Source organism: Giraffa tippelskirchi, chromosome 11 (genome assembly GCF_054371585.1).
Source record: "Giraffa tippelskirchi isolate mGirTip1 chromosome 11, T2T-mGirTip1v1.2.pri, whole genome shotgun sequence".
NCBI classification, from domain to species: Eukaryota; Metazoa; Chordata; class Mammalia; order Artiodactyla; family Giraffidae; genus Giraffa; species Giraffa tippelskirchi.
The window spans coordinates 128318689-128339143 of record NC_137285.1 but is presented as its reverse complement, the minus strand read 5'-3'; the positions used below and the strand labels follow the sequence as shown (position 1 = coordinate 128339143).

At 37.1% G+C, this 20455-nt stretch overlaps 2 protein-coding genes across 6 annotated transcripts in view; one reads left to right on the top strand and one right to left on the bottom strand.

Moving 5' to 3' along the window:
- SLC5A12 (solute carrier family 5 member 12) overlaps positions 1-20455 on the top strand; it is a 116310-nt gene that overhangs the window by 42938 nt on the left and 52917 nt on the right. The window contains exon 15 of one of the 2 annotated variants that reach the window (XM_081543187.1): positions 654-1289. The exons of the other annotated variant lie outside the window; for it this stretch is intronic. Within the exon in view, the coding sequence (XP_081399313.1) occupies positions 654-806 (153 nt within the window). The 3' untranslated portion in view covers positions 807-1289. Of the gene's footprint in view, positions 1-653; positions 1290-20455 lie in introns of those variants that run through there. 2 annotated transcript variants of the gene reach the window in all.
- The window catches only part of ANO3 (anoctamin 3), a 486839-nt gene continuing 476590 nt past the window's right edge, over positions 10207-20455 (bottom strand). For all 4 annotated transcript variants that reach the window (XM_081543183.1, XM_081543186.1, XM_081543185.1 and 1 more), the window contains one exon: positions 10207-13485. In XM_081543183.1, coding sequence (XP_081399309.1) covers positions 13303-13485 — 183 coding nt within the window. In that variant the 3' untranslated portion in view covers positions 10207-13302. The remainder of the gene's footprint in view (positions 13486-20455) is intronic.

Genomic DNA, 20455 nt, shown 5'->3' with positions numbered 1-20455 from the left:
GGCTCCTTTGCCAAAGAACAACACAGAGCAACCTTCTGGAGAGTTCGCATACAGGGAGTTTAGTCCCTGACCAGAAGACTTGCTGTTCATAGAAAGGGAGAGGGTGACCACCTTCTGAGACACAAGTTTGTCTCTCCTCAGGAAATAATACTACTGCCTCACAGGACTATTGTACTAGAGACATAAATGTATGCACTCCATGCGTTGCTATATTGTGTAATGCAATTACTGGCTCAGTTGTGTCCGACTCTTTGTGACCCCATGGACTGTAGCCCATCAGGTTCCTCTGTCCCTGGGATTTTCTAGGCAAGAATACTGGAGTGGGGAGCCATTCCCTTCTCCAAGGGATCTTCCCAACCCAGGGATTGAACCTGGGTCTCCTGCATTGCAGGCAGATTCATTACTGTCTGGGCCACCAGCTCACTAAACTGCTCTGTTTTTTATTATTATTATCATCATTAGAAATGGCACCTACAAGGATTGAGGCATCAAAGCTACCAATTAGGAAGTGCCCTGGATCAGGGTTATTTGTGCTGCTTTCACACTTATCTATCTTTATTTTTTTCAAAGGGGGAGGTGTAAGCAAGATTCCCTCAGTTTGATTTGGGATACATTAAGATTGTCCCACTAATATATGTCTATATTTTCCTCAGGAAAACCTTGAGAATGGCAGTACCTGGAAACAAGGGGCTGAATCTGTCTTACAAAACGGCCTCAAGCAAGAAAGCCTGGTCCATGTTCCAGGCTATGATCCAAAGGACAAAAGCTATGACAACATGGCTTTAGAGAAGATTACCCATTTCTAAGGCAACACACACACACACAGATACGCAGATACACACAATCCACATACTTCTTTCCTACTGTTTAGTGGGCTTCCCTGGTGGCTCAGACAGTAAAGAATCCGCCTGCAATGCGGGAGACCTGGGTTCAATCCCTGGGTTGGGAAGATTCCCTGGAGGCGGGCATGGAAACCCACTCCAGTATTCTTGCCTAGAGAAGCCTCATGGACAGAGGAGCCTGGTGGGCTATAGTCCATGGGGTCAGACACGACTGAGCGACTAAGCACATTGGTTAGTAGACTTTGTAGTTGCCACTGCTAGAAGACAGGGTTGTCTAATGTGTATTTATATTATTTATGACCACAAATAAAATGAATGTTCCCCAGAATATTCTGAAGATTATTCTTTGGAAGATCCCACTTTCAGGTGAGAAAAAATAGACAAGGCTTAAGCGCCCCAGCGACTTTCTTTTTTAATAAATTTGGGCTTGACTTCATCAGAGCACAAGAATCAGTCTCTCTGCTTTGTGTTATATAAAACTCCAGGGACTGTGTGTGTTTGTTGGTTGGCTGGGTATTTTTTTTTTTTTTGTAGTTTTTTTTTTTTTTAGCCATCAAATATCTTGGAGTTTGAGCTTCCCTTGTGGCTCAGCTGGTAAAGAATCTGCCTGCAATGTGGGAGACCTGGGTTCAATTCCTGGGTTGGGAAGATCTCCTGGAGAAGGGAACGGCTACCCACTCTAGTCTTCTTGCGTGAAGAATCCCCACAGACACAGGAGCCTGGGGGGCTGCAGTCCTTGGGGTCTCAAAGAGTCGGACAGGACTGAGTGACTAAACACACACAGCACATACATGTTGGGGGTTGCAGGAGGAGAGATGCATATTAAATACTTCCCTGACACTGCTCATAAAACAAGGGAATGACGTCCACCTCAAGCCCCATACCTTACATATATGCAGACATATTTGCATCCCTTCATCCTGCAGGTGCAGTGGGAACACAATTGCTCTTATTCCCTCCCCCCAACCCACCCACACACATTTAAGTCCTCTTCTAGTCATTTTTGCTATTACAGCTGTCTGACCAAGCCTTCAAATTAATTTTGCTCAGCACAAGAGGAGAGACTGGTATGTCTGGTAAATGGGAACAATAATAACTAGTACTCGACTCCCTTTATGTTCTTAGTGTAGTATTTCTTCTTCTCTTCTATCACTTTACAGTGAAAAATTCACTCTGTGCTCAATAAGAAGTCTGGAGTCTTTTTCCGTGCATGCCTGAGTGCTCAGTTGCTCAGTTGTGTCTGACTCTTTGTGACTCTATGCACCATAGCCTGCCAGGCTTCTCCGTCCATGGAAGCTTTCAGGCAAGAATACTGGAGTGGGCTGCCATTTCCTACTGCAGGGGATCTTTCTGACCCAGGGATTGAACTTATGTCTCTGTTGTCTCCTGCATTCCAGCATCTCCTGCAATGGCAGGCAGATTCTTTACTACTGAGCTGGGTGAAGAGCAAAGGCCCCAATAGGAAGCTGTTAGGACAGTATTGTGCAAAAGAAACTTACAGATAGCTTATCATCCCACAAGGGATTTCAGTAGCCCTAGAGTCTTCTTTGGTGCTAAATGCCTTGTCCACAGGATTCCTACTTTGTTCCTTCAGCTCATATCTGTAAGCTCACTGTGATCCATCCGGTTAAGGAGATGGAAGTAAAGACCCTAGTAGTTGAATTCTAGAAAATAATCGTTAAAGTTCTGGAGTGAGAGGAGACTATAGATCAAAAAGTGAGTTAACAAATGGAGAGTCAATCAAAGCTTTTTGGAAGAAGCAAAGAAATCAAATCCTTAAAGGGTTAAAAATAACCAGCGCCATAGGTGCTGGATCAGAGGAAAGATGGTAGGAAACAAACGACACAATGGAGCATGCACACTATAAATATACAGATGTATGTGCATGCTGCTGTTGCTGCTGCTAAATCGCATCAGCTGTGTCTGACTCTGTGCGACCCCATGGACTGCAGCCTACCAGGCTCCTCTGTCCGTGGGATTTTCCAGGCAAGAGTACTGGACTGGGGTGCCATTGCCTTCTCTGATGTATGTGTATATATAGCTATATATATGAAATTCAGAATTTTACTTGGAATTCTGCAAAGCTAAAAGGTACCCTATATATTTCCATTTTACTCACAAATTCTCTTATAAATTTTACTCAAAAATTCTCCTACAGATATTTCAGTAGCTTACTACTTTCCCAGAAAGTTTTTGGATCCTTTTTCAGTCACTAATTCTTTCACATGGAGTGTTATCAAAATAGAAAATGACTTACTTGCACATTGAAAATAATATTTATTATAAAAATATCTCTGTCTTCTCTCATGTGATTGAACCTATGGCATTCTGAGGTCACATTTCAAGAAATTTTAGAGGTCAATAGAGAGATCACACCTAATCCTCCCCAAAAGAACAGGTGAAAAATCTAAGAGCAGATGGGGATCCACAGGAAAGCCACCTTCCCCAGTGCAGAGAAACCCCAGGTGCTGTGTAGTGAAGCAGACAGGCACTACAAGGGCAAGGCCAGCAGATTTGCCTCGTTAGTCAGAGCACACTTCTGCTGTCTCACTCCTCCCGAAGGAATGCCAGCTCAGAGTTGTGTCAAGGCCGCTGGTGTGGTATAAAGTCTGCCAAGGGCTAAGTTCAAAGCCATAAAAACGGGTTACACTTGTCATTGGTTTTGCCACAGAATGAACAGGGATATTTTCAATAAGGGGGCAATGAATGATGAGCTCCTAGGATGGCCTAAAATGTGCCAAATTTAATGCCAGTCTCTTATCTTTTAAACATACTCACAGATATTGGTAAAAATGGAATAGAAGGTCTTCAATGCCTTTTCACTCATTTGGAATGAATTAGTTTTGACGACTGACATTTTCTTTGTCACCATTTGGAGCAAGGAGTACAGCTTCTTGATTGAGGTGAGGGATTAGAGTCAAAGGGCTTCAGGTTTAAATGTAAGTTCCAACAAAAATTATCTTGGTAATCTTGGGCAAGACTTTCTAAACTTTATTCACAAATTAAAAGGAGCAAAACTGTCCCTACTTAATAGAATTGTTGTGAAGATTTACAGAGGTAAATCATCTAAAGTAGTTAGCACAGTGACTGACCTGCATGTAACATTCAATACCTGTTAGTCTGCTGTATATGAAGAAAATGGTTTCCATTTCAATATTCCTTTCAAATTAAATTGGTTTACTGTTTCCCTTTAGGATTTTCAAGATACATAATGCTGAGTTCAATTAAAATATGATTTTCCAGAGAGTAACTTTTCTAAAGGTCCTAAATTCTTAAAAACAGAAAAACAAAAAAAATACTGTTCTAAAGATAGACAAGTTTCATTATTGAAAAGTATAATACTCATCTCTATGATTTAAGTAATACATTTATAAGTGTAAACTTTGATAAGTAAACAGCATTTCAACCCAAGTTTGCCATTCAATGCACAGTTAATAGCAAATGTGGTTCTCTAATCGAAGCAAAAGTTAGAAATGGACATGGAACAACAGACTGGTTCCAAGTTGGGAAAGGAGTACCCCAAGGCTGTATATTGTCACCCTGCTTATTTAACTTACATACAGAGTACATCATGAGAAATGCTGGGCTGGAGGAAGCACAAGCTGGAATCAAGATTGCAGGGAGAAATATCAATAACCTCAGAGAATCACTGCTGATGGTGACTGCAGCCATGAAATTAAAAGAGGTTTACTCCTTGGAAGGAAGGTTATGGCCAACCTAGATAGCATATTTAAAAGCAGAGACATTACTTTGCCAACAAAAGTCCGTCTAGTCAAGGCTATGGTTTTTCCAGTGGTCATGTATGGATGTGAGAGTTGAATGGTGAAGAAAGCTGAGTGCCGAAGAATTGATGCTTTTGAACTGTGGTGTTGGAGAAGACTCTTGAGAGTCCCTTGGACTGCAAGGAGATCCAATCAATCCATCCTAAAAGAGATCAATCCTGGGTGTTCATTGGAAGGTCTGATGTTGAAGCTGAAACTCCAATACTTTGGCCACCTCATGCAAAGGGTTGACTCATTGGAAAAGACCCTAATGCTGGGTAGGATTGGGGGCAGGAGGAGAAGGGGATGACAGAGGATGAGATGGTTGGATGGCATCACCAACTCGATGAACATGGGTTTGGGTAGACTCCGGGAGTTGGTGATGGACAGAGAGGCCTGGCGTGCTGCAGTTCATGGGGTCGCAAAGAGTCGGACACGACTGAGCGACTGAACTGAACTGAACTGATGCAGATGATACCACTCTTATGGCATAAAGTGAAGAAGAACTAGAGACCCTCTTGATGAAAGTGAAAGAGGAGAGTGAAAAAGTTGGCTTAAAGCTCAACATTCAGAAAACAAAGATCATGGCATCTGGTCCCATCACTTCATGGCAGATAGATGGGGAAACAGTGGCAACAGTGGCTGACTTTATTTTTATGGGCTCCAAAAACGCTGCAGATGGTGATTGCAGCCATGAAATTAAAAGATGCTTTCTCCTTGGAAGGAAAGTTATGACCAACTTGGACAGCATATTAAAAAGCAGAGACATTCCTTTGTCCAAAAAGGTCCGTCTAGTCAAGGCTATGGTTTTTCCAGTGGTCATGTATGGATATGAGAGTTGGACTACAAAGAAAGCTGAGCGCCGAAGAATTGATGCTTTTGAACTGTGGTGTTGGGGAAGACTCTTGAGAGTCCTTTGGACTGCAAGGAGATCCAACCAGTCCATCCTAAAGGAGATTGGTCCTGGGTGTTCATTGGAAGGACTGATGTTGAAGCTGACACTCAATACTTTGGTCACCTGATGCGAAGAGCCGACTCATTTGAAAAGACCCTGATTCTGGGAAAGATTGAGGGCAGAGGAGAAGGGGACGACAGAGGATGAGATGGTTGGATGTCATCACTGACTCAATGGACATGGGTTTGGGTAGGCTCCGGGAGTTGGTGATGGACAGGGAGGCCTGGCGTGCTGCGGTTCATGGGGTCGCAAAGAGTTGGACACGACTGAGCGACTGAACTGAACTTAACTGAAACAACAATGGGAAGGGGGAGGACTTTTCCCTTTGCTTAATTCAAATAAATTTTTCTTTAGTATAAATTTCATTATTTTGTGATTTTTATGGTGTTAAACCATTTCTTTCTAAAGATAAAAAGAAATAAACCACAGATCAGGGGGCTTGCAACCAGTATTTCAAAGAGAGTATTATTGATATATTTTTATGGTAATTTCAATCTTAATCAAGCATTATTACAAAAATCAAATCAATAAATAAAAAAAAGAGGAGTTTCCCTTTAATTGTTCTTTTAGAAATAAATTGCTTTAAAATTAGTAATAGACATTTTAGCGCTTTCTATGCACATTTCAGTATTAAAAAATCTAATGTGCTCTGTCTCAGTTTTGTAGCAACTAGAATTCCTATAGAGTTAACCTCTTTTATCCAGTATTCATAACCTTGAAGTAAAATCTATTTTCAAACAAAATTTAATTAATATTACAAATGATGTATATTAAAATGATATAAAACTTTAAATTAAGCAAGAATAACTAGTAATCAATTGTAATCACCTAATGGTTATTTTTATTTGTAATTGTTGGGAAGAGTTAATGCCATTATTTTCTCCTCCATTCCAATCTTTTGACCCATCCAATCTAGATTTGCAAACACTTATATGAGTAAAAAACACTCATAAGCCCACTTTTCTTTTACTGTACCTTTGATATTTGAAATATCAAGTTATCTTCACAAGACAGACATAAGGTTATAAATATTTGGCTACTTAATACAAAATGGCCCTCACATGGGATGTCAGGATATCAGTGGCCTCTCTTATCGGACTCTAATGACAAATTAGAAAAATAATCCTACTCTATAACAGAAACTGTTGGTTAATAATAATGCTTCTGTACATCAACAGGAAATTTAAGATGATGTTTTTGTATTTCAAAAGTGTACGTAGCTTTTTCATAGAGCCCTGGAATACCACTCAATTTAATGCCATATTTGTATAACTAGTTAATTTTAGGGGAAAAAATGCCTATAGAATAAGAATAGATATACATAATGAAAATACATAATTATTTTAATTATATCTTCTAAAAATAAATGCAGATTGAAGTGCATTCAAGTGGTCAATTGAATATTCTCTAGGGTCAGGAGTGGGATGAAAATAGTCACCTTCTCTAAAATCTTCTATTTAAACAATATAGTAAGGCAGGTCAACCAAGTTAGCAAGCAAACATATGTCAAAATAAGATCTGACATACTGTTATATACCATGACTTCCTTTTCAATGTTTTGGATAATGCCTATAACATCTGGGCTACCCAGGGCTACACATCCACATCCACACACACACATACAGACAGAGAAATAAACATTAAGGGGATTTTATGACAATAAAATTGGTTACTATAAATAAAGAAAAGCAAATATAATGGTGGTAGCATTTATGGACATGACTTATTTGTCCTCAGGAATTTCTATAAACAACAATTCATCTTTTTTAAAAATCTTAAAGCAAGTGTATACTCAGGTATTCACAACACACAGTTCCCAATTATAGAGTCTGCTTCAACACATTTGAAAAGCTAGTAATAAATTTCATGTAGTGTATTGATTTCATGCCAATGTAACTGTCATGTAAGAAAATAAATAAGCAATCCCCAAATTGCTTATTTGTAGCAGTATAATAGAATTAGGCAGAATTTGTAGAGAACTGAGCAATCAGACCATGTTGTTGACCGATTCAGAATCTACATTATAAAGGCTTATGAATCTTTATTGTTCACTTTCTTCAATAATGCTGACCTTCTTTCAATAATGGTATCTTTGAGAAGATACCATCTAAAAAACTTATTCAGTCTATCTCAACAGAGCAAAGAATTCCTTAATTGGCTTTAAAATTTCTTATGAGAGGTTGGAATGTTTAAAGATTAATAATCACTATTGTTAAGATTCATATTTTAAGATTTTTAGCATTTTCAGAGCAAAAGTTGAAAGTAAAAAGAAAAAAATTGATATTTATAATCATCAGGCTAAATATATGGCTGCAATATAATTCTCATATTGAGAACAAAAATGTTTGGAGAAATCCATTCTTTCTCTTCTGGCCTTCCCCAAATTCCCCCAATAACAGGATGCTATTAGTTCTTTCCTACTTGAAAATTACACTATGGAGGCCAACCACCATTCCAGGAAGCTAAAATTTTGCACTTAAGTGCATTTTCATCTTCAACATTGAAAACTGAGATGATTATTCTCTAACTAGAGTTGTCACTGAAATCTACGCTTACTAGATTTAGCTTCATGTTTTAAAATACAGAAGAAAAAAAAAAGGAAAACAAGACCATAAACCCTCCATATCTTCTTCCATATTAAAAGGTGAACTAAACTGAAATTGTTTTTTAGTCAGAAAGAAGGTAGGGTGTACTGACAGCAGATACTGAATCAGGATCTGCAAAATAGCCATTTTTGCTTTGGTAGGAAAGTCCCATTGTGCCCGTGCCCACCATTCTCAGAACACTGCTTCCATAATTATCTTTGCTATCAAAGTTTTCTGATCATTCAATTTTCCCTTTTCTCACTTACAGAACAGGATCCAAAAAAAGTATAATATGTCAAAATCAGTGAGAAAATTTGCTCATATTTTTGTTAGAAAAGATATTAAATTTGGCCTGAAGTGTTTACCTGGCAGCATTGAGGGGCATTGACAAAATAATTATAAAGATTTTCAGGCAGCTTAAATACCACAGGGGGTTAGCTATCCACATGACAATCATTTTTTGCGGGGAATTATCGAAATGGATCTCATTAAGTTTTGTTTTCAACTAATAACTTTAGGAAACGTTTGCTTTCTGAAAAACAGAGCAAAAATACTGCTTTTCCCACAGAGAGAGAACGAGAGCAAACAAATATCCTGAATAAGTCAATGCCAGCATATGTATGAAAGTATCATCCCCTTTCTTCTTAGGGAAAGATGTAAAGCTAAACCCACCTAGCTGACTGTCCTGTCTAGTGTACAAGGCTCCCACTTTGGGGAGAGTTACACATGGAACAGTTGCTTTTTTTCTCCCCCACGGAGAATGTGCTGGAGCACACATTGATACCATCATAAAGTAGTAAGGCAGGAGGTATAGATGTCTTTTCCTTAATGTGATGGTCTAAGAAACTGGATCTGGTCTCAGATAGGAGTCTCTTCTCCCAATCTGCCTGCTTTCATCTCACTTCCTGAAAACACGTCTTGCGGATGTGGCTAGGATGCAGTGGCTCTAATATCTGTGTTCTTTAAAAAGAAAAACCATTAAATGTGGTCATGGGTGTCGTTTCTGAGATGAACACAGCTGGCAAGCACTCTTGAAGGTACCTTAACACCACTATAAGTATATGAATCCTAGCTAGCGAGAACCTACACTGATTAGTGATTCAAGCTCAAGCCCAATCAATCTTCAGACTAGGTTTTGTTGACACATTTCATTTTGAATAGAAATGTCTATACGGGAATGTCCACCTTTCCATTAAAAGCTGGGTTTTCTAAGCCATTCTTAAAATGTTTTCTTTTGAGCTACTGAGGATAACAGGAAGGATACAAGAGGTTCACTGATGCTCTGGATAAAACTTAACAACTGTTTCCAGAGCTTGTTATAATACTGAGATTTGGGGGAAAGTAAAAATATCAGATGAATGTAACAGGCCTGAGTTAGGCGTATCTCACAGAGAGTAAGTGCTCACTGGTTTTTACAGAATAAAATGAATTCCTAGTCCTGTGTGTGGATGCAGCCACTCACACACACATACACACGCATATACACAAACATCACACTTTCAACTTATGTCTCCCTGTTACCAATTGATAGAATAATCAATTCAGCCTTATCAGTTAAGCAACTCTTTTCACAACCTGGATTTTCAATTTGCACCATCAAATTGAGAAAAAATGGGCAATTTGGTGGCTTCTTGTTGACAGCAGGCTCAATTTGTCTTCCTTCGTTGGCATGAATTATAATCTCTGCTAAACTTCCTGTTCTAAGGAGATTTTAATGGTGACTGATAGAGCCAGTGCAAGTGTAAAAAAAAAAAAGAAATGCTTCTAGGTGACAAGATCAAGCTTCCTCTCCCATCTTTGCTAACACAGAGCACTATTAGGATCAATGTGGTACTCCATCTGCACTATCATATGAGAAAATACCTTGATGATGACAGTGAGTTTATTGGAAGACAAAGAGTCAAAACTTTTCAAGAATGGGGAAGGGCCCAAAGAAAAGGAAACTATTGCCTTGGAGAACTAAAGAACGTGTAATCCCCTCTTCCCATACACACTCAACAAATCCCAGCTTCAAGTTTAGAAAACAAGCAGGATTAAATTAACATGCATATTATAGAAAAAAATACCATCTCACATGAAAATTTATTGAGTGAAAAAGATTCCTTTTTATCACATTCTACAACAGATTGTGCTAAGAGTCATTTTGGAAGAATATGCAGCATTCAGAAGTTGTATCTCTTCATGCAGTCACTCAGGCACATTTTATCTTAAAGTGCGTGCACGGACTCAGACAACTGCAAACAATTTCAGCTATAACCTGGAGCGATTTTCCACATACTGTACAATGAAAATGCTACAGCCTGGCGCAATTTGTCAAGGCCGAGAGCATGCACATATATGTATATATTAGTTATCTGCTTGAAAAGACAACAATTTAGAATAAGAAAATATATAAGCAGCATTCATGTAATACAGAATTCCTGAGAATAGTGTGTTATATAAATCTTTGAGAAATAATTTGTGTTCATACGAAAACCATGATATAAAATTTTCCTCTCAACTAAAGCGGAGTTGTCTAAAACTGATATACCATGAGGGGCTGTCAATATTTTGCTGTCAACAATGATGAAGATATAACTAGATTCTACTGCATTGTTTCACAAAACGAGAATTTCAGATAATTTTTTCATTGTTTCTCTATTTTTCCACCGATTTCAAAAATATCAGAGAAGGCATTTCCTAAATCGATGTATCATAATTTTTATTAAAAATACCTTTTCTTTTCATATTATTCCCGCTAGGTAATCAATATGATTTTATATGGTTATATAAAAATAACTCAGAAAGAGACAAATTCTCAAGGGCATAGCTATCCATATTCTTTACTATAAGGCAAATGTGTTTGCCTTGTGTCCCTAATTGTAAAAGGACATAAATGTCAGGTTCATTTATGTCTTCAACAGGCATAGAGAGTATTTATCCTCAGGCATGTGTATACATTTAACCAACAAAGAAAAGGAAATGCAGATGCTACAAAATGGAAGTATTTAAAGTTTCTTTGTGCAGTTAGTACAAGTAGTTACTGTGAATAGGCAGGCGGCAGAAACAAAACCTCTCTGGAATCTGAATGGAAGAATTCCTTGAGACAAGGGAATAGGAGGGACATTTAGAGTCTGAAGTTCTTCCTCTTGCTCAGAATCAGAGGGCAGGTAGGGAAGTAAGTATTTTTGACAAAAATCAACCAACTACTGTGATTTACTTAATCTCTGGAGAGAAAGAAGGAAAACTAAAATAAAACAAAACAAAAAACACTTTCATTGTTAAAATTTTTAAAATAGTGAAGAGAAACTTTATGATTTTTCTTGCTAGAGAAACCCTGGCATATATACAAAGTAGTTTTATTTACGTTGGATTTAATCTGGTCTTTATAAATTTTGGAAATAACTGTACCTTTAAACGGCACACACAAAAAAATCACATATGTGTATGAATGCATGATTACATATGGGCTTCTCTGGTGGCTCAGTGGTAAAGAGTCCATCTGTCAATGCACAAGATTTGGGTTCGATCCCTGGGTCGGGAAGATCCCATGGAGAAGGAAATAGCAATATTCTTGCCTGGAGAATCCCATGGACAGAGGAGCCTGGCAGGCTACAGTCCATGGGGTCTCAAACAGACGGGCATGACTTAGCAACTGAACCACCATCACCGTGATTATGCATGCCTCATCCCATTCCCAGAAGAAGAAAATTGAGATTAGCTTTGTTTTGCAAGAAAAAGTGTCTTGATTTCTACCATATATTTTCTTAATTCAACTCTTCTCTTTCTTCCCATCCTGCCCCCATAGTTTGTGCCTCCACCAGACTTTCTTTATTTGAATGCTTCCTCCAACATCAGTCTGTGAACATTCACACTCACAGAGTTCACAGAAATAGCAACTTCACGACAAGCATAAACTATGTCTTTCACAATTAATTTGACTTTGTTTCTAGTGAGTTTTCAAAAAGAAGCCAAATCAATCTACCAAAGAAATAACAGAAAACTCCCTTCAGTGATGAAAAGAAAGTAAAACTAAAAAAAAAATGTGTTCTTTTACAAATAATATAAATTTATATTCATGCATTGTTTTCATCAGCTCACGAACAAGAGTGCACGTTGTTGGAAAAACTTACATGTTGCAAAGCATCTGGCTTCTGTTTTCCTGAATAAACAAGCTACAATGGAATACTATGTAACTGGTCTCAGAGCTGCATGAATTGTATTAATAACTTGTGTTCCATATTGCAAGGTGCAAAGGTACAAGGAAAATCAATATATTTACAGCATTTCAAGTTATTCTGTGAGAACTGTAATAAATCAGGGAGGTGGAAATTAAGTATACTATAAAACAGCCTTCCACAGTAAAATATGGATTCATCATCTTCTAAATGATATGAGAATGAGCATCCATATTTTATAACAATATGACTCCATTGGCATTTAGTAAAGGAGAAAAGAAGGCAGTGAAAGTGAATCTGCTAGTGATAAAACAGATTTGAATGCAGCCAATGCAACAGAGTATTATTTCAATGAATAATATTCTTTTTGGAGTCTTAGATGTTTGGTTTGACTCCTGAAGTTGTGCAACTCTTCAACTGCATAGTCAGTGAAAAACAACATGAATTTCCTGTGGCACAGATCCAAAAATCTCAGCAAGAAACAAAGGAAATTCCTATAAAACCATAAGTTGAAGGGACACAGAGTTCTGGCAGCAAAGGCAATAACTGATTTGTCATTTCTTGGTAAGTATCTCAACTCAACCTAAGCTTCCAAAGTCAGATTAGTGTGTGCATGAGGACCACATGATACTTTAAGTCATGCCTGACTTGTGTACATTTACATGGAAACCTGTCATTAGAAACCTCATCATCACCCTCCCTAGTATACTGTGTTGACAGAAGGTGGAGGTTTCCAAACACACAACTCCCTGAGGCTGGTTCTGAGAATTAGACCCTGGCTTCCTGCAATGTCAATCTAACCATCTTTTAAGGTCATGAGCCATTTTTCTTTTTCCCTAGACGACTGGATATTTCAGATCCAGAGATGGTTGTGATGTATTTCCAAGTATCATATTATACATGTAGTTTGCCAGGTATGCCTTCCTCTTAGATCCCACCTAGAATTTTAATTTGCCATCATGTCCACTAACAGTATTGCCCTCAGTGGGCAACAGGTATCCACTAAGGCCATTCATGGTGAACAGGGTGACCGCTTTTTCTCCGCTGCTGTTGCAAGTGTTCTAGTTCAGCCTCGTACATCATTTCTTGGACTAAGTACTTCTCCCGTCGTATTCGGTCATAGAGGTTCTTTGGTACATCTGGAATCAGGTATGCGATGAAAGACTTGATTCCAAAAACAAGGTGCTGAAAGTTTAAGAGGAGAAAGTACATTTTCAACGATTCTGAAATGCTAATTATAAAAGAGAATAGTCATGAACAATGCTGTGCTTGCCTTACAGTCAAGCATCAGAACTCAGTATGTACCATCTAGAATATTTTGGGAATATTTTGGGGATATCCCAAAACTATATTGGGGATACATTTATTGCCTTCCATCTAATAAGTATTACAACAAAAATGTGTTGATGTCACCTTACAAACACTGAATGAATCTGACATGCACACCCATAAAACCCTTATATACTATGTAATACTGTTATGATATGTATTGTCATACATGGATAAGAAAGACCACATGCAGGGAAAATTCCTGCATTATAGGAGGTTATAAGACACAGTGTATGAACCATACAGAATACAGTGAAGCTGTGAAGCTGAATTTGGACTCAACCCCCAGCATACACATTTTTCAGAATTTCTACTCTATTAAAATCATATATTATTATAACTGCTCTAAAATATCTTATCTTTATCAACATTTATTCTATGGTAAAATACATTATACTAAAAAAGCAGGAACAAAAATCAAAAGGTAATATGCCTGTGATTAAAAGTACAGATGCTGAATGAAATTGCTTATGTTTGAATCTTATTCCAACACTCTTAGCTGTGTAACCTTATGCAAATCACTTATATTCTCTATGTCTCAGCTCTAAAATGATGCTAATATTGGTATCTTTTAAAGGTTGGTATAAGAATTAAAAGAGCAAATATATGTGAAAAGTTCAAAGGGGTGCTTGGTGCAGTATAAGCACTGCTTAAACAGTAACTCCAACTATTATAATGCATCTTTTTTCTTTTCCCATGAATAATAGGTCTTTTAATTTCTCATTAAAAAAAATCTGATTGATAGAGTTAGGATGATCTGCAGAAAAGAACCCACTCACTTAAAGGACTTAGCAACAATAGTCTCTATGTAGAAAGGAAAAAGGCACTTTTAACTGGGCTTGCTGTACGTGGTCCAGGGAAATAGCACTGCATAGTAAATCACAGAAATGCAAGTCATACTTTCCCATGGATAAGCAGATCAAGAGTTTCTTTCCTGACCAAATACTTGATATTCGCAGAATATCCAGCTATGTGACTCAAGAGCACAGAAGTAAAGATTAGAAACATTTGTTACAATTTAAATTAGTAAGCAGGACTATGCTCCTAGTCCTATGTGGTTCAGTCACTCGGTCATATCCGACTCTTTGTGACTCTAAGGACTGCAGCATGCTAGGCTTCCCTGTCCTTCACCATTTCCTGGAGCTTGCTCAAGCTCATGTCCATTGAGTCGGTGATGCCATCCAACCATCTCATCCTCCGCCACCACCTTCTTCTGTTGCTCTCAGTCTTTCCCATCATCAGGGTCTTTTCCAGTGAGTCAGTTCTTCGCTTGCTTCTCAAAAAGCCGAAGTACTGGAGCTTCAGCTTCAGCATCAGTCTTTCCAATGAATATTCAGGGGTAATTCCCTTTAGGATGGACTGGTTGGATCTCCTTGCAGTCCAAGGGACTCTCAAGAGTCTTAATCCAGCACCACAGTTCAAAAGCATCAATTCTGTGGCACTCAGGCTTCTTTGTGGTCCAAATCTCATATCTGTACATGACTACTGGAAAAACCATAGATTTGACTATATGGACCTTTGCCTGCAAAGTGATGTCTCTGTTTTTTAATACTCTATGTTTGTCATAGCTTTTCTTCCAAAGAGGAAGCGTCTTTTAATTTCATGGCTGCAGTCACCATCCCCAGGGATTTTGGAGCCCAAGAAAATACAATCTGTCACTGTTTCCACATAAAGTGATGGGATCGGATGCCATGATCTCCAAGTCCTATACAATGGTAATAAATGAACTTACAAACTGATTCTCAGAAATTGATATGCAAGGATGGCTTAATACTAAAAAGGAAATCTTTTTTAAGTTAGATTTTAATAGCCATTTATCAAGGCACTCTCACAACCAGTAACAGATGACAATTTTCTTAAAGTGATAGAGTTTATCTTAAAAAACCTACAGCAGATAATATACTTAAAAAAATCAAAAGTATTTCCATTGAAGATGGAAACAAGACATGGTTGTTCACACTGCTACTATTCAACATCCTATTGGTTTCCAGCTATACAGTAAGGCAAACAAAAGCAATGAAGCTTTGGAATTCAAGACGCAAAACTGTTGTTATTTGCAACTGGTATTATCATTTGAAAAGACAATTCACCAGATTTACCAGAAAGAATACTAGAATTTAAACAAGGAGGTATGATCATCTTAAAAAGACTACTAGCAGATGCAGAAAAAGCCTTTGACAAAATTCAGCATCCATTTATGATAAAAACCCTCCAGAAAGCAGGAATAGAAGGAACATACCTCAACATAATAAAAGCTGTATATGACAAACCCACAGCAAACATTATCCTCAATGGTGAAAAATTGAAAGCATTTCCCCTAAAGTCAGGAACAAGGCAAGCATGCCCACTTTCACCACTCCTATTCAACATACTTTTGGAAGTTTTGGCCACAGCAATCAGAGCAGAAAAAGGAATAAAAGGAATACAGATAGGAAAAGAAGAAGTAAAACTCTCACTGTTTGCAGATGACATGATCCTCTACATAGAAAACCCTAAAGACTCTACTAGAAAATTACTAGAGTTAATCAATGAATATAGTAAAGTTGCAGGATATAAAATGAACACACAGAAATCCCTTGCATTCCTATACTCCAATAATGAGAAAACAGAAAGAGAAATTAAGGAAACAATACCATTCACCATTGCAACAGAAAGAATAAAATACTTAGGAATATATCTACCTAAAGAACTATAAAACACTGATGAAAGAAATCAAAGAGGACACAAACAGATGGAGAAATATACCGTGTTCATGGATTGGAAGAATTAATATAGTGAAAATGAGTATACTACCCAAAGCAATCTATAGATTCAATGCAATCCCTATCAAGCTACCAATGGTATTTTTCACAGAACTAGAACAAATCATCTCACAATTTGTATGGAAATATAAGAAACCTTGAATAGCCAAAGCAATCTTGAGGAAGAAGAATGGAACTGGAGGAATCAACCTGCCTGACTTCAGGCTCTACTACAAAGCCACAGTCATCAAGACAGTATGGTACTGGCACAAAGATAGAAATATAGATCAATGGAACAAAATAGAAAGCCCAGAGATAAACCCACGCACCTATGGACACCTTATCTTCGACAAAGGAGGCAAGAATATACAATGGAGAAAAGACAATCTCTTTAACAAGTGGTGCTGGGAAAACTGGTCAACCACTTGTAAAAGAATGAAACTAGAACACTTCCTAACACCGTACACAAAAATAAACTCAAAATGGATTAAAGATCTAAACCTAAGACCAGAAACTATAAAACTCCTAGAGGAAAACATAGGCAAAACACTCTCTGACATAAATCACAGCAGGATCCTCCATGACCCACCTCCCAGAATATTGGAAATAAAGGCAAAAATAAACAAATGGGACCTAATTAAAATTAAAAGCTTTTGCACAACAAAGGAAACTATAAGAAAGGTGAAAAGACAGCCTTCAGAATGGGAGAAAATAATAGCAAACGAAGCAACAGACAAACAATTAATCTCAAAAATATACAAGCAACTCCTGCAGCTGAATTCCAGAAAAGTAAACGACCCAATCAAAAAATGGGCCAAAGAACTAAACAGACATTTCTCCAAAGAAGACATACAGATGGCTAACAAACACATGAAAAGATGCTCAACATCACTCATTATTAGAGAAATGCAAATCAAAACCACAATGAGGTACCATTTCACACCAGTCAGAATGGCTGCTATCCAAAAGTCTACAAGCAATAAATGCTGGAGAGGGTGTGGAGAAAAGGGAACCCTCTTACACTGTTGGTGGGAATGCAAACTAGTACAGCCACTATGGAGAACAGTGTGGAGAGTCCTTAAAAAACTGGGAATAGAACTGCCATATGACCCAGCAATCCCACTGCTGGGCATACACACCAAGGAAACCAGAATTGAAAGAGACGCATGTACCTCAGTGTTCATCGCAGCACTGTTTACAATAGCCAGGACATGGAAGCAACCTAGATGTCCATCAGCAGGCGAATGGATAAGGAAGCTGTGGTACATATACACAATGGAATATTACTCAGCCATTAAAAAAAATACATTTGAATCGGTTCTACTGAGATGGATGAAACTGGAGCCCATTATACAGAGTGAAGTAAGCCAGAAAGAAAAACACCAATACAGTATACTAATGCATATATATGGAATTTGAAAGATGGTAACGATAACCCTATATGCGAGACAGAATAAGAGACACAGATGCATAGAACAGTCTTATGGACTCTGAGGGAGAAGGTGAGGGTGGGACGTTCTGGGAGAATAGCATTGAAACATGTATATTATCATATGTGAAACAGAACACCATTCCATGTTCGATGCATGAGACAAGGGCTCAGGGCCGGGGCAATGGGATGACCCAGAGGGATGGGATGGGGAGGGAGGTCGGTGGGGGGTCCAGGAAGGGGAACACATGTAAACCCATGGCTGATTCATGTCAATGTATGGCAAAAACTATTACAATATTGTAAAGTAATTAGCCCCCAACTAAAATAAATAAATTTATTAAAAAAAAAAAAATACTATTAGCATTCCAGCAAAAATCAAGCAAATCATGTAAGGAAGGTTAAGACAGTATTCATAACAGCAATAAAAACTATCTATAAATTTTCTAGAAATTAAAAGGGAAAAATAAGCAAGAGAATATTTAAAAATCTATTAAAGGTACAGAATGATTTGAATAAATTCCATGTTCATTAATGAAACAATAGAGATTTTGTAAATAAATCAAAATTTGATTTGTACAAATGTAATTCTAACCAAAGTCTTTGCTCAATATTTGAAGGAACCTGAAAAACAGTTTATATGAATGACTAATAATTCCAAATAGCTAAGATAATTTTTTAAATGAAGAGCAAATGTGGCAGGAATGGAAGGTCACTTGCTTTATCAGATATGAAATATTTAAATATTGCATTTATATAGCACAATAGTGATCCAGTTACAGAGTGATAACTCAAAATACTGAGGTCAGAGATATACCCATGACAATATAGGAACTTGAAATATAACAGAGATGGATTTACAAGTCAGTGGATAGATAATAGATTATTTAGTAAATAGCAGGACAAAAATTATTTTACTATATGGAGAAAAAAAATAACTTTTTCTCTCAGACTCTGTAAGAACTCCAGGTATCTTAAAGGACATGTGATAGGTAAGACTATAGAGTTAATAGTAAAAATGTAGTAGAATACATTTTTGAATTGGAGATAAGGAAAATGTCCTAAATAAGCTACACAGAATAAGCACACACCATGAAAGGTAAACAATTACAGGCTTGACTACATCAAAATTGAACGTTATCTGTTTACAGGTAAGACTAATGGGTTGTGGACAAAAAATAGTATCTGCTATGTACATAACTGGTGAAGATTAATATGTAAAATAGATAAGGAAATCATAAAAGTTGGTAACAAATACACTGGAAACACAATCCGAAATGGATCGAAGTTATAATATACTTACAAAAAAAGGAAACCTAAATGGCTTTCTAGTACTAAAAGTGATGGTCAGTGTCATTAGTAAACAGGTTATAACAAAAAAAATTAAAGCAAAATATTACCTTACTCTTTCACAACTGCAAAATATTAGAAATCAGATACTATGAAAATCTGGTGAAAATCCAGGAGAATTTTGAAGAGCACTCTGTCGGTATATGTGAAACCAAGTACACATATAAACTAACAATTCCACACCTGAGTAAAATATTCCTTAAAAACCCTTAAATGTGTTTACAAGATAACATGTCCAATAGCCTTAATAATAGACACATTGAGGTAGAGAATTATTGTAGGTCTAAGTACCTATCCTAAGGAGCATATGGTATTTAATTTTGATGAAATATCATAAGTAGACAAAATAAATTACAGACCTCATGGATAGATGTCTCTCTAGATGTGAAAAAGTGCAATGGCAAGAGATAAAATGAATTATTACATATTACCATTGAAGTAATTCTGAAAAATAGTACTTAAAGTAATACTATACACACATACACACACACATACACACACACACATATAAATTTATAAACAAACATATATTCAAATAAAGATGTGGAGCATCTTCCACAGAAGAAGAGTGGGTGCTTATGGAGAGAGTGGGTAGCGGGGAATGAAAAGAGAGAGAAAAAAAGAAGGAATTATTGCTGTCACGGATCCATGATGGTAGGTTGCTGGTAACTGAGGCATTTAATTAAGTTCTTCACTGTATCGGGCTGGCTATATTTTAAGCAAGGCAATAATACTGTAGCTTCTCTAAATTTCTTCACAGGACTACAATCTAGTATTATTGCATCACTATGATCATCAAAATCTGTGCAATTTTTATAAAAGTGTTCTCAGGCATAAATTACTGAATTATGCAAGGTTGCTCATACAAATACATATGATCAACTATAATTAGAGTTGATTGTTCAGAAGATAATCTCTCCATCCGATGAATAAATATGGGTTCTTCTGTTAGATTATGAAAATCATTCTTTCCTTTTTAAATTTGGTTACTATGGTACTCATAACTCAGTTGAGGAACAGTTGATTTATAATGCTGTGTTAGCTTCAGGTATAAAGCAAAGTGATTGAATTATATATATACATATACATCTATTTTTTCAGATTCTTTTAGCTTATAGGTTATTGTAAAATATCGAATATAGTTTTCTATGCTATATAGTAAGTCATTTTTGGTCATCTATTTGATATATAGTAATATGTATATGTTAATCCCAAACTCCTAATTTATCCCCCTCTTTCTCCTTTAGTAACCATACATTTGTCTTCTATGTCTGTGAGTTTGTTTCTGTTTTATAAATAAATTTAT